Here is a 12,298-nt window from a genome sequence, read left to right as displayed (position 1 = left end):
AAGACTGAAGGAGAAAAGTAAGACTTCCATCAATTTGGCTACTCATTCTCTAATTTAGCCAATAATTCACAATGACACTCAGATGGTTGAGAAGATGCTCATCTCCTCTCCCCCTGGCTACCCTGGACAATGCTTCCCTTAGACACAGCATCCCTTGAAAGACTTTTTAAGTCTATTTTCAGACTAAATTCCTTCCAGTAACATATGAGCTGTGAAAAAGAAATAAAAATGCAGATTATACCCTAGACCAAAGCCGATTCTACTTAGACAAAATGCTACATTTGAATGTTCAAGTCAGGCATTCTACAGTAAGGATGTTTACTGTCCATCGGGGCCATGTGTCATTCACTGCCCAAAATACTGACAGGATAAGGGAACCCTGTATAAGGTGTCGGTGTCTGATACAGTCTCCTCTTCGTTCAGAACTGCCTGGATGACAGAAGTTTGGAACCCATCGTCTCCGTCGTAGTTCAGATCCTGAGACAGTGCTACCCAAAGAGCCCACTTCCCTTGGTCACAGCCACCAGTGCCTATGCCTTCCCAGTCCCTGGGAGCATCCCTTCCGAACCTCCGTGTGTTCTAACTGAAGGTAATGTCAGTGGGTAATGATGAGCTTTCTGACGTGTTTGGCATGTTGGAAATATTTCAGAGGGATGTGGATGAAAGTAGAATCAGTTCTTTTAGAGCCCAACTGTAAATGTCCATAATCTAATTAAAGAAATGTATAAAAAAGCAAGCTTTTCATATACAGAATGAACAAATACTAAAGTCACTTATTTTGTTCCTAATTATTAACTGTTGCCACTTTGCCTGGTGGCTATTCAGTGCCTGTACAGTCATTTCAGCTAATTTAAAAAAAAAACATACATATTCACAATTCCACAATTGAGTCTCTTGACTGTACTGACTGGTTCTGGAATGCATTTGCCTTAAGGATGAACTTGGAATAAAACTTGTGCTATTTACAAAATAGCTAGTCCATTAAATGTCTGAATGTGTGATTATTCAATCTCCGTGAAGATTCCACTGTCACTGCCCTCCTTTCATGGAACAGATTTTCCATTGGCATCATCTTGCTACAACAGCACTGGATGCTTTCTGTGGCCTTTTGTTGTAAATAAGTACCTTCTTATCAAAATTAGGGAGTCAGTGAAGGTGCTCAGTTATAGCAAATTTTGCCTATATGTGATCTGTAAACGTTGGCAATGCTGTTTGCATAACTTCGTGTAAACTGTGGGTGGGGGACACCAGAATGGTATTTGGATGTCATTTTATTCTGCAGTCATTTTGCATTCAATGTGGGGCAATTTAGACTTCATGCTATAGTGCTCCATGTGTCTGTGTGTATACGAGTTGCATGTACTAATAAGTATTAGAGTGTGTTGGGATATTGTGCTCTTCATAATGAGCCCCTTGTTTATGACAAAGGGAGTACTAGCCACTGTGTGGTGGCAATCCAAATCCAAGGCATAAGGGAAGCCTCATCTGTTTGATCTCTTTTTCTCCACCCAGAGGATTTTGAAGATGACGCTGATGAAGAAGTTGATAAAGATTCAGATTCTGAAGAGGTGAAAGACCAAGTAGGTGCACCAGCCCTCACTTTTAGTGATCTCCATGTTCACATCTTCCGAGGGAGATATCACTATGTCCCGCTGAGACCAGTGTAAAATTTTTTAAGTGTATTTATTTATTTTGAGAGAGACAGTGTAAGTGGGGGAGGGAGGGACGGAGGGAGAGAGAGAAACATGCACAGAGCACAGAGCCCAATGTGGGGCCTGAGCCCAAGAAACTGTGAGATCATGACCTGAGCCAAACCGAGAGTCAGACGCTTAACTGACTGAGCCACCCAGATGCCCCGAGACCAGTATACATTTTAAGGACTCACTTCTGTACTTCCACTCCAGTGCCTGGCCTACAGTGATTGCTCAGTAAATGCTGGATGTGCTTGTTGATTTTCATCCCAGTGGGTCCCATACAAAATCTCATTGTAAAGTCAGAGGCTGTCCATTAACAGGGCGGTAATATTCTGTCCGGATGAGCTTTAGATAGACCCTTAGTGCTTCGGGTTCGTATATGTAATTCGTGTGAGTGACATTCAGGGAACGAGACCATGGAAGATTTTCCTAGGAAACTTCTTCTGGTAGATCTCCCCTATTGCCACAAGTCACTCTTCGTAGGTACCCACTCTGCTGAGGACCACTGTGTTGTACACTTCCATTTACCTTGGAGTCTATGTGAAGTGCTCACTTGAGTTGCATAATGTACACCTTGGCTAGCAGGGGAGTGGTGCCCTTTGGTCTTTATCCCCAAAAGACCCATGATATACAGCAGAGGTTAGCAAACTTTCTGTAAAAGATCAGGCTGTAATTGGTTTAGGCTTTGTGGATATGCAGCCTCTATCACAACTACTCAACTTTGCTGTTATAGCACAAAAGCAACTATAGAAAATATGTAAATAGCAGGGCATGGCTGTGTTCCAGTGAAACATCTATTGACAAGAAACAGGCAATGGGACATAGTTTACTGACTGCATTTCTAGAAAAGGGTGTCTACGCTTTAGCACTCTTGTCCTTTTGACAGGATAATTCTTTGTTGTGGGGGATTATCTTACATAGTAGGATGTTTCGTAGTGTCCTGGCTTCTACCCACTAGATGCCAGTAGCACTTACCCCTCGGTTTCCCCCTCCTCCCCAAGTCATGAGCCAAGAATGTCACTAGGAATTGCCAAGTGTCCTTTAGGGGACAATATCACTCTAGAATAATGATGACTTATCTATGAGTTATCATTCTGTTTCCATTTCTTTTGGCAGACATGGACTTGACAAACCCCTTCAAATTATAGTTCCTTAATTTTGTCATCTGTAAAATAAGAATGAGAAGTAAATGTTACTTTTTATAATGTTTGTGGAGGTGAAACCTGAATTTAAAAAATCTACCACCAATTTATTTACCTATCTACCATCCATCCAACCATCCATCCATCCATCCATCCATCCATCTCCCTTTTCCTTCCCTCCCTTTCTTTTTTCTTCCTTACCCTCTTACCTACCTATCTAGAGAAAAAGAGACTTTTGAGTTCTCTATCATAAGATGGTAGCAGCTGACTCAGAGGGACTATCTGTCTGCTCTCTCAGTCTCTAGGTTAAGACTGCTCTTGACCTTCCAGTGTTCTCAGGGTTTTGTTGATAAATGGAATCATTTCTGAAGTCATCAGTAGTAAATTGAATCTTTGCTGTGGCTTGGCAGTAGTGGCCTATTGAGTGCCTACTGTATTATTTGAATAATACTGTGCTGCAGTGATCATTCATCAATGCCACTTTCTCCTACCCTCTTACTTGCCCTTTGATGACTGAATGTCTGATGCCGAGTGTCAATCGCCTCTTGTATCTGATGTGGAAAGACCAGCTGTATGCCAGTGCCTAACTTCATACAGCATGGGACAGAGAGCATTCAGATAGTCTCTTTTCCCCCACACTGCAGGTGATAGTGGGTTGGGTGGAATGAAACCAAAACAAATAAACACATCCATCTGGGACAGAAGCTCAAGACAAATGGGTGAGGGCCTGGAAACTATTTATCAAAAGCCTTCGAGCCAAGGGGAAGATGAGAAGTCAGTGTGTGAGCATGAATTGTAGAGAAATGGGGCACCTCAGAATCAGGGCTTGATTCTGGGGTGTTGCCAGAGTAAAGGAACTAGTGCTCCAGCAAACTGATTTTCCCTGGTGAACTCAGGAGCATTTGCTGCAAGGAATGTGGGCAAGAAGCCAGGAGTATTTGTTTCTGGTCATAGATCCAACCCAGTCCTTTAACTGATGGCCTTTTCATTTGAAAATAAAATTGGGATCAGATATTTATAAAGGATGATTAAAAGGAAATTTTATCTTAAAGTGTCTTGAGAATGGAAAGTTGGGTGCTGTTCTTTGAAAACTTTCAAAGTCAGCATAAGAAAAGAGAAACAAGTAGAGACCAGATGTTGGTCATGTTTTGTCGTTGTTGTTGTTTTCCTTCACAAACACAACTGTTAGATTTGGACAAACACTGAAGAAGAGGATAAACAGACTGCATTCAAGCTCTCCTCTGTCTTTCCTTCCTTTGCTCTGTCTTTCCTTCCTTTTTTTAGTTTTTTTTTTTTTCCCCCTTGGATATGATCCATGTGTGAGGCAGCAGGCTGGTTCCTAGGGATGGTAATATGATACAAAAGCAAACAAGACATTGATTTTTATCTTCAAAGAGTACATAGTCTAGTGAACTTGGAGATTGTCCCTACCAGAGTTCAAATCACCATCTTGGAAGGGGTGGTAAACTCAAGTGTAAGGCTGGGGAAAGTCACTAATATCTGAAAGTTTCAGTCTGAGGAAGAAGGGCCAGAAAGCATTATCTGGATTAGATGGGTACCAGAATTCTAAATGACAAAGCCTTTCTGGGTTGCTGTAAAGACACAGAAGCGGGCCCATCCCTGAATAAGTATAAATTGTATTTATAAGAAATACAGAAGAGAGGAGAACCCACCTGAGTGGCTGGAGATTCAGAGACTGAGATACAAACCTTTGGGGACCAGATATGGTCTCTGTTACAACTTTGCTGTTATACTGAGAAACCGACCATAGACAATATATTAAAAAATGGGTGTGACTGTGTTACAATAAAACTTTATTTACAAAAACAGACAGTGGGTTATAGTTAGCCAACTCTTGCTCTAAAGCTAAGTAGGTCACATAGCCACATGTAGAATGCATTAGGTTGCAGCTCATGGGATACACAATACTCCTCACTCCAGACACACCAACCTTACTCGCTGGTGGGGAAACCCTTCCCAGTAGTCTACCAGATTGTATTTCTTTTTTCAAAATTTATTTTTTTGTTTAATTTACATCCAAATTAGTTAGCATATGGTGTAACAATGATTTCAGGAGTAAATTCCTTAATGCCCCTTACCCATTTAGACCATCCCCCCATACACACAACCCCTCTAGCAACCCTCAGTTTGTTCTCCATATTTATGAGTCTCTTATGCTTTGTCCCATTCCCTGTTTGTATATTATTTTTGCTTCCGTTCCCTTATGTTCATCTGTTTTGTATCTTAAATTCCTCATATGAATAAAGTCATATGATACTTGTCTTTCTCTGACTAATTTCACTTAGCGCAATACCCTCCAGTTCCATCCATGTAGTTGTAATGGCAAGATTTCCTTCTTTTTAATTGCTGGGTAATACTCCATCGCACATATATATATATGTCGATGGACATGGGGGCTCTTTCCATACTTTGGCTATTGTCGATAGCGCTGCTATAAACATGGGGGTGCGTGTGCCCCTTCGAAACAGCACATACCAGATTGCGTTTCTACTGATACCACCCTGGGGCATGGCTGAGGCTGCACAGAAGAGGATGCAGGCAAGCAGGAACTGATAGAGAAAGCTGGAAAGGACAAGAATAGTGGGATCTTCATTACCGGGCTGAGGAATTTGGGCCTGGTGTGCACTGTATCTGAAAATACCATGAAATCAACATCATGAGGTCTATTTTTTTTTTTTTTAATTTAAAGTTTGGAGGAGGGGCACCTGGATGGCTCAGTCTGTTAAGAGTCCAATTCTTGATTTTGGCTCAGGTCATGATCTCATGGTTGTGAGAGTGAGCCCCATGTTGGGTTCTACGGTGAGTGTAGAGCCTGCTTGGGGTTCTCTCTCCCTCCCTCCCCTCCCCTGCTCACACACACACTCTGTCTCTCTCAAAATAAATAAATAAACACTAAAAAATGAAGTTTGGGGGAAAATTCCAGAAGATGGACAGAATATTGCATTTTCTCTCCCTCCCCCCAACCCTGGATCAGTAATATAAACATTTATTGTGTTTATTTATTTGATTTAAAGAAGAATAATCCAGGCTATCAGAGATGCCAGGTTTTTCCTTAATTAACCAAATATTCTCCTAATACATAGGGTAGGTTTCTCTTCCCTATCTTATTAGGGAAACTTGGTTCAGGAGAGACATGGAAAGATGAGGAGACTGGACTGGTTGATTCCTGGTGTCCTTTCTCTGTAAGACTTTATAGCCTTTGGAAAATACAGACGATTTGGGAGGAGAGTCACCATCACCATTAAACTATTATGAAATGATGATCTAGAAATAAAAATGAAGGATCTAGGATTATTCAGCCCAGTGAAGGAAAGACTGGTGGTGGTCGGGTAGATGTAAATGTACAGCAGGGTAAGGTGCAGCAGGAGGTGACAAACCCCTCTCTGGGTCTGGAAGGCCCTGCCTAGTGCCTCTTTCTCCAGTGTTGACACCTGCGATCTTCCTCCTATTCTCTGTGCTCCAACCACCTGCTTTCTGAAAGGCAATGTCAGCTGTTCCTTCTGCTGGTAATTTCTTCCCCAAGGCTTTGTACAGTTGGCTCTTCTAGCTAAAATGTCACCTCCTCAGTGAGGCGGTCTCAGATCACCCAGTCTAAACTGCTTCCCACCGATCCCCTTTGCATGGCATTTACCACCGTTGGAAGTTACGTTCTTCATTTGTTTGCTGTCTTCGTTCTCTCACTCTAAGGCAGATTCCATGGGAACATTGACTTTTGTCTGTTCCATTATCACTAACTCTTCAGTACCTACAGTGGTACCTGCTCATAGTAGGTGCTCATTAAACAGTTTTGAATGACACAGATGATGGAAGAACAGGTACAGTGATTACAATTATGTTGATGGTGGTGGCGAGATACAAAATTCTTTTATATTGTGCTTTACTGTTTACAGGGTTCATCTCATTTTATATAAATTAGTTATTCATGGTAAAGGCTGACAAATCCTGAGACGGATGCTTAGAAAAGTTGTGTACCTTCTTTCTTTTCATTGGAAAAATACCACCCACCATCTTAGATTCTCCTTCTCATAGGCTAGCACTATAATTTGGAGGCAAGGAAACCATGTTCCAAGATTTTGAAAGATCACATGTGTAGCTTGTCTCGATGCTTCTCAGGGTGGCTGCCTTGACTTTCACCTATATATTTTTGGATATTCCTTTGTAGGATGATGATTTGGAAACAGATGTGAACAAGCTGAGTTCCAAACCTGGTCTTGACCGACCCGAGGAGGAACTGATGCAGTACGAGGCAATGTGTCTTGAGCTCTCCTGCAGCTTCGAGGTAGGACATATGCCGTGGGTCTGCTCCACGGTGATGCATGATGGGTTTTTTGCAGAGCCTGGGAGGCCTAGCAGGGGATCTCCAGATGGAAAGCATTGTTCATCATTAGCAATCTGCTTCTGAGGTCTTTCTGAGAAAGAAGCAGAAATCCAAGCAAAATGTGAAAAAGGTAGCTGGGCTGGATGCATGCAAGTCTCCTGCAATCTGACCCCTGGAACCTAGGATGAAAGAAGTGTGGGTGTACACATCGCTGCCTATGATCCGCCGTGGGGTTGGGGCAGGGCAAACTGACTTGCCCTCACGTTCTAAAAACACAAGTGAAAATTCTTGGTGATTTAGTTGTTCCCTTACAAAGAGGGTAAGTTGTACTAGATGGCTTTCTGAAGGTGGTTAGTCTGATTCCAGTGTTTTTTGTTAGTAGAAAGAAATTGAGAACCTCACACCTGATGATACAGTGGCTACTTGCTGCTCCTACTACTATTGCTGTCGTCAAGATTTTAGACCTGCCTTTGGATCTCTGTTATTTTCTTATGACCCATGATATATCATGAATTTGCCCCACCCAAGGGTACCAGCTAAGTCACATGTAGAAGGGAGTCTGTATATTCTGTTTTACTTCAGAAAGCTGAAGGGCATCAGTAGGTAGAAATTTCAGGGAAGGGAAATTTCATTTTGGTATAAGGAAGACTTTTTTTTTTTAAAAACAATCAGAATGATCCCCAAATGAGAGGCACTGCCTTGGGCTGTAGCGAAAACCCTGTTAATGAGTTTGTTTAACCAGGCTGTGACTTTTTGGGGGTATTGCAAAGGGCATTTTTGTGTGATGTATAGAATTGTGCTAGACCCACCCAATGCTCCCTCCAAACATGAGTTTCTATGATTCTACTATTTATTTGACTGTTGAAGCTTAGCCTTTTCTTGTTTGGCCTTGAAAAAAGCTTCCCAATTCATAGGATTTATGCTAAAACAACAACAACAACAACAACAACAAAACAACAACAAGATTTACACTTAACTCTGTGCTCAGAGAGTGAGGATTGGGGTCAAATTGTATTTTCTACCAGGAAGGTAACACTGACATATTCTTTTCCATTTTAAACCCGAAGGAACTCAAGTCTCAATCTGGAGATGATTTGAAGTTCGAAGAGACTCAGTATGCCAATCATCACCACATTCCAACTGTCGCCTCCCCAAAGTGGCATGGTTTGAATAAGGACCAAAGTTCTTGGAAGCAAGGAAGAGAAGACATGGTCCAGACTTCCCTTCTGAGCAAGGTGAAGATGGGGAGGTCCACCATGCATCCAGCCTCCAGAAAAGGACCTGGGATGAACCCATGCCAAAACATGCAATCCAATGGATTTGGGATAGATTCTTCTGGAAAAGAAATCCCTGACATTCAAGCTTCCCTCAAACAGGATGCTTGGGACATAGATGTTATTTCCTGCCCAATGATTAGTGCCTCCTTTTCCAATTCCGCTAGGCCTAGAGAAACTGATGAAGTAATAGATAAGCTTCTGCAGACACATCCCAAGCCTGTCCCCTTCCATGACCCCTGTCTCTATATGGCCAAAGCAAGAAGAACCAGATCTGTGGCCGACTTCAAGACGATGGCATTTCCTGACCTCTGGGGACATCGTCCACCACCCTCTGCCCAGTCGATGTTGGAACGCAAATGTGGAGTCCAAAGGTGATGGCGCTGCTGATTTGGAAGCTATATTTTTTCTCTTCTTTAATATTTTTATAGGCAGAGTGTTTGGTACAGATAGTTCAACTGTCTGTAGGAAAGTGAGAATCAGTCAGGAGCGTGTTAAAATCCTTTGGGAAGCTCTTGCCAAACACAGAAGCTTGCCTCCCTACTGGACATTTCAGAAGTAAGCGTGGGGTAGTGACAGGCATGTGTTGCCAGAAAAGAATTCCTTCGATGATTCCAGTGTAACCCCTTACCCCATAACCATTGCAGACCATGATGGGGAAAGATAACCCAGTTTCTTCAAATACTGACATCAGTCCCCAGGAAGGTTCTCAGAAAAAACAAACGTGGATTAATTGGGGTATATTTTTTTAAATTCACTACAAATTGGTGTCTGATCTCATTGATGAAAGGAGGTGGTGTGCCCCTATCTCACAGTCCCAACCTTAAAAACCTGACTTGGGTTAGAATAGTTCTGCATCACTGAGGATTGTAAGGAGAAACTGCATTCTCCAGGGAAGAAACTTTGGGTGATGGCTTATTCCCAGAATGTTGGAAAGGAAGCTTTGCCTTTGGATAAGCAGAGTGAGATTAGAACGAAAATTGATAAACCAAGGAAAATTATTTTCCCTGGGGAAAAAAATCCAACGACATTGATTATGCATGCACTAAGTCAATGGAGCTGAGTGTGCATACCAGAAAGTTTCATTAACTTGTTTTCCATTTCATCAGCAAATTGATGGTGGATCCCAAGAGCTGCTCGCACTTGGGTTCCTGCTGATGTCTCTGACTTTACCCCCTGCACGTTATCTGCCAAGCTCAAGTTCCTGAGAGACGCACCATAGAGGCTGGCCCAATAACACCTCCCCCTTTGACAGAACATCTTCCCCTTGAGTCCAGGCCTCGTGCCTATCTTCCCTCACCTTCCCACTCCACCCAGAATACCTGGATTGGAAATTCAAGGAGGGAATCTGAAAGTTCCTTTGGGCTTCCTTCTGTCCTCTTACTTAAACCTCCTGAATATGGGTGTTTCTCATAAAACTGACCTTAGTTTTCTAGAGCTGACAGAACCCAAGGAGTTGAAATGACTCAAGAGTTCAAAGGCTTACTGAATCCTCCCAGGCCTTGAGGGTACTAACAGTCAACAATCCTAAAGTCTCCCTCAAAGTTGTCTCACTACAAAGGACCCTCTGATACCATCAGAAACCTTCAGAGCCCATTAGTTCAAATGCCCTTGAAAAAATTCTTCAAGTCCTGAATCCTCCAACTAAAATCTGCTTCCTACATTCCTACTGCTCAATGTAGTTTCTTTTTTTTTTTTTTTTTTTTTTTTTTTGATACACAAGAAAAGGAAGGACAGGCAGTGCTTTTTCCACTCTTTCAGCCCCATGTTGGGGCATTATTAAATTTTTCTTTCATAATTATCTGATGACTCCCAAAACCCTTCCCAGATGACTGTAGGATAAATGAGGTAAGGAGTGAGGGCCAACCAACACTTAAAATGTTTCCAATTTTCCTTTCCAGGATCAAGATATTTGAGGATGTCCGGAGGCTCATCCAGCCAACTGATATTATAAATAAAGTCGTCTTCAGTTTAGATGAGCCTTGGTAGGTGGTCTTGAGCGTCAGTGGAATGTGGAGGGTGGGGGTGGAGTGTGGAATATCCTCTTGATGACATGAGAATAAGAGTGTTTTATGTTAGTAATCCATCCCTTCTACTAAAAACATGATGAAAATTTATGTTGAAGATCTGTAAGAAAAACCTTATCTCTAAGAAATGTCAGGCTATGCCCAAGAATAGCAGTAACGCATGTGTTCACATGTTTCCTATTTCATTACAGGCCTTTGCAAGACACTGCTTCCGATTGCTTGCGGTTCTACTCCAAGTTTGAGTCAGGAAATCTCCGGAAAGCCATCCAAGTGCGTGAGTAAGTAAGGAAACCCACAAAGGTAGCTGCTGGCAGCTTAAGAGAGCGGGTTGTGTCTCTCGTCCCTACTCTCAGTACAGCGGCCTCACACTGGTAGTGTGAAATCAGCCATGGTGGGAGTGTTTATACCCTGAGGACTGGCAAACACTGCAAGTGAAAGTTTTCCTGGGAGTCTGTTGTTAAACATTTACCAGCGCACCACTAGGGGGCTCACTAGCCAATGTCATAGCAAGGTGGAGACTAGAGGTGAAAATTGCCAATACACCTATGTTCAAGATCATGGCTCCATACTTGGGCGTGGGAGTCCTTTGAATGGGATGTTTGTACTTAGGCTGATGCCAGGGCTGGTTCTGTTGACTCGGAAGTGTACATGGGCTCCCCTAGTCCTGTACCTTTTCATGTCTGTTGTTCCTACAGCTGTGTACATAGGTGGCAAGAACATTGGGCTCCCCATGGAGAGGTTCACTATCCTTAGTTCAAGGGCATATTTAGTGCCATGCCTCTTTGCCAGAAACTCTCAATGAGCTCTTGTTAATAGACAAGTATTTCAGGGGCGCCTGGGTGGTCCAGTGGGTTGAGTGTCCGATTTCGGCTCAGGTAGGATCTCATGGTTTGTGAGTTTGTGCCCTGTATTGGGCTTGCTCCTGTCAGCGCGGAGCCCGCATCAGATCCTGTATCCTCTTCTCTTTGCTCCTCCTCTGCTCATGCTCTCTTGCAAAAATAAACATTAAAAAAAAAAAAAAAAAAAGGAAAAGTATTTCACAGGCAAGGAAAGCCTAGGGCTGCACAAACTAAAAGAGGGGGGAAACAAAACATAGATTTCCAGTGCAGAAGAGACTGCTATGTTATAATTCTTTCCTCTACACCAGTGTGAACTATATTTTTCATTGCCAGAATCAGGATATACAATCAATATTCTATGTGTAAACTCCTGAAAACAACAGTTAGAACAGTTAAGGGGGTGGTCGTCACAGACTCTGGGATCAGACTGCCAGGGGCAGCCTCACCCCTTTCCAACCAGGAGACTTTGAGCAATTACCTAACCAACTCCATGCCTTTCTTTCCTGACCCAGAAAATGGGGACAGTAATAGCACCCACATTATAGTGATGTATTTGAGACTTAACTAAAAACACATCAAGCTCTTAGAATAGTACCTGGCACATGGTAAGCCCTCAGTCAGCATTAGCTTATCTTCAGAGATGGGTATTCACCATAGCTAGAGCATAGAACTTAGTATAGTCTGGCCTGTTTTGTATCTATCTGAGGGTATGTATATATATATGTATTTTATATATATAATTTATTTTATTTTTAGAAAGGGAAAGAGCAGGGAAGAGGCAGAGAGAGAGGGAGAGAGAGAATCCCAAGCAGGCTCCACACTGTCAGTGCAGAGCCCAATGGGGGGCTCGAACCCATGAACCATGAGATCATGACCTGAGCTGAAGTCAGACACTTAACAAGCTGAGTCACCCAGGCACCCCTACCTGAGGAGTCATTTTTGAAGTTTTTCTGTTTTTTGGGGGGCAGGCGAGCGGTGATCCT

The 12,298-nt window shown here is 42.6% G+C and overlaps 1 protein-coding gene across 4 annotated transcripts in view; it reads left to right on the top strand.

Moving 5' to 3' along the window:
* The window catches only part of AGBL1 (AGBL carboxypeptidase 1), a 938,649-nt gene that overhangs the window by 334,781 nt on the left and 591,570 nt on the right, over positions 1 to 12,298 (top strand). For all 4 annotated transcript variants that reach the window (XM_053223586.1, XM_053223587.1, XM_053223588.1 and 1 more), the window contains 6 exons: positions 424 to 589; positions 1,513 to 1,580; positions 7,020 to 7,136; positions 8,243 to 8,823; positions 10,351 to 10,434; positions 10,668 to 10,754. In XM_053223586.1, coding sequence (XP_053079561.1) covers positions 424 to 589; positions 1,513 to 1,580; positions 7,020 to 7,136; positions 8,243 to 8,823; positions 10,351 to 10,434; positions 10,668 to 10,754 — 1,103 coding nt within the window. The remainder of the gene's footprint in view (positions 1 to 423; positions 590 to 1,512; positions 1,581 to 7,019; positions 7,137 to 8,242; positions 8,824 to 10,350; positions 10,435 to 10,667; positions 10,755 to 12,298) is intronic.

This window comes from Acinonyx jubatus, chromosome B3 (assembly GCF_027475565.1).
Source record: "Acinonyx jubatus isolate Ajub_Pintada_27869175 chromosome B3, VMU_Ajub_asm_v1.0, whole genome shotgun sequence".
NCBI classification, from domain to species: domain Eukaryota; kingdom Metazoa; phylum Chordata; class Mammalia; order Carnivora; family Felidae; genus Acinonyx; species Acinonyx jubatus.
The sequence above is the reverse complement of the archived record's forward strand: the minus strand, read 5'-3'. Positions and strand labels throughout refer to the sequence as shown.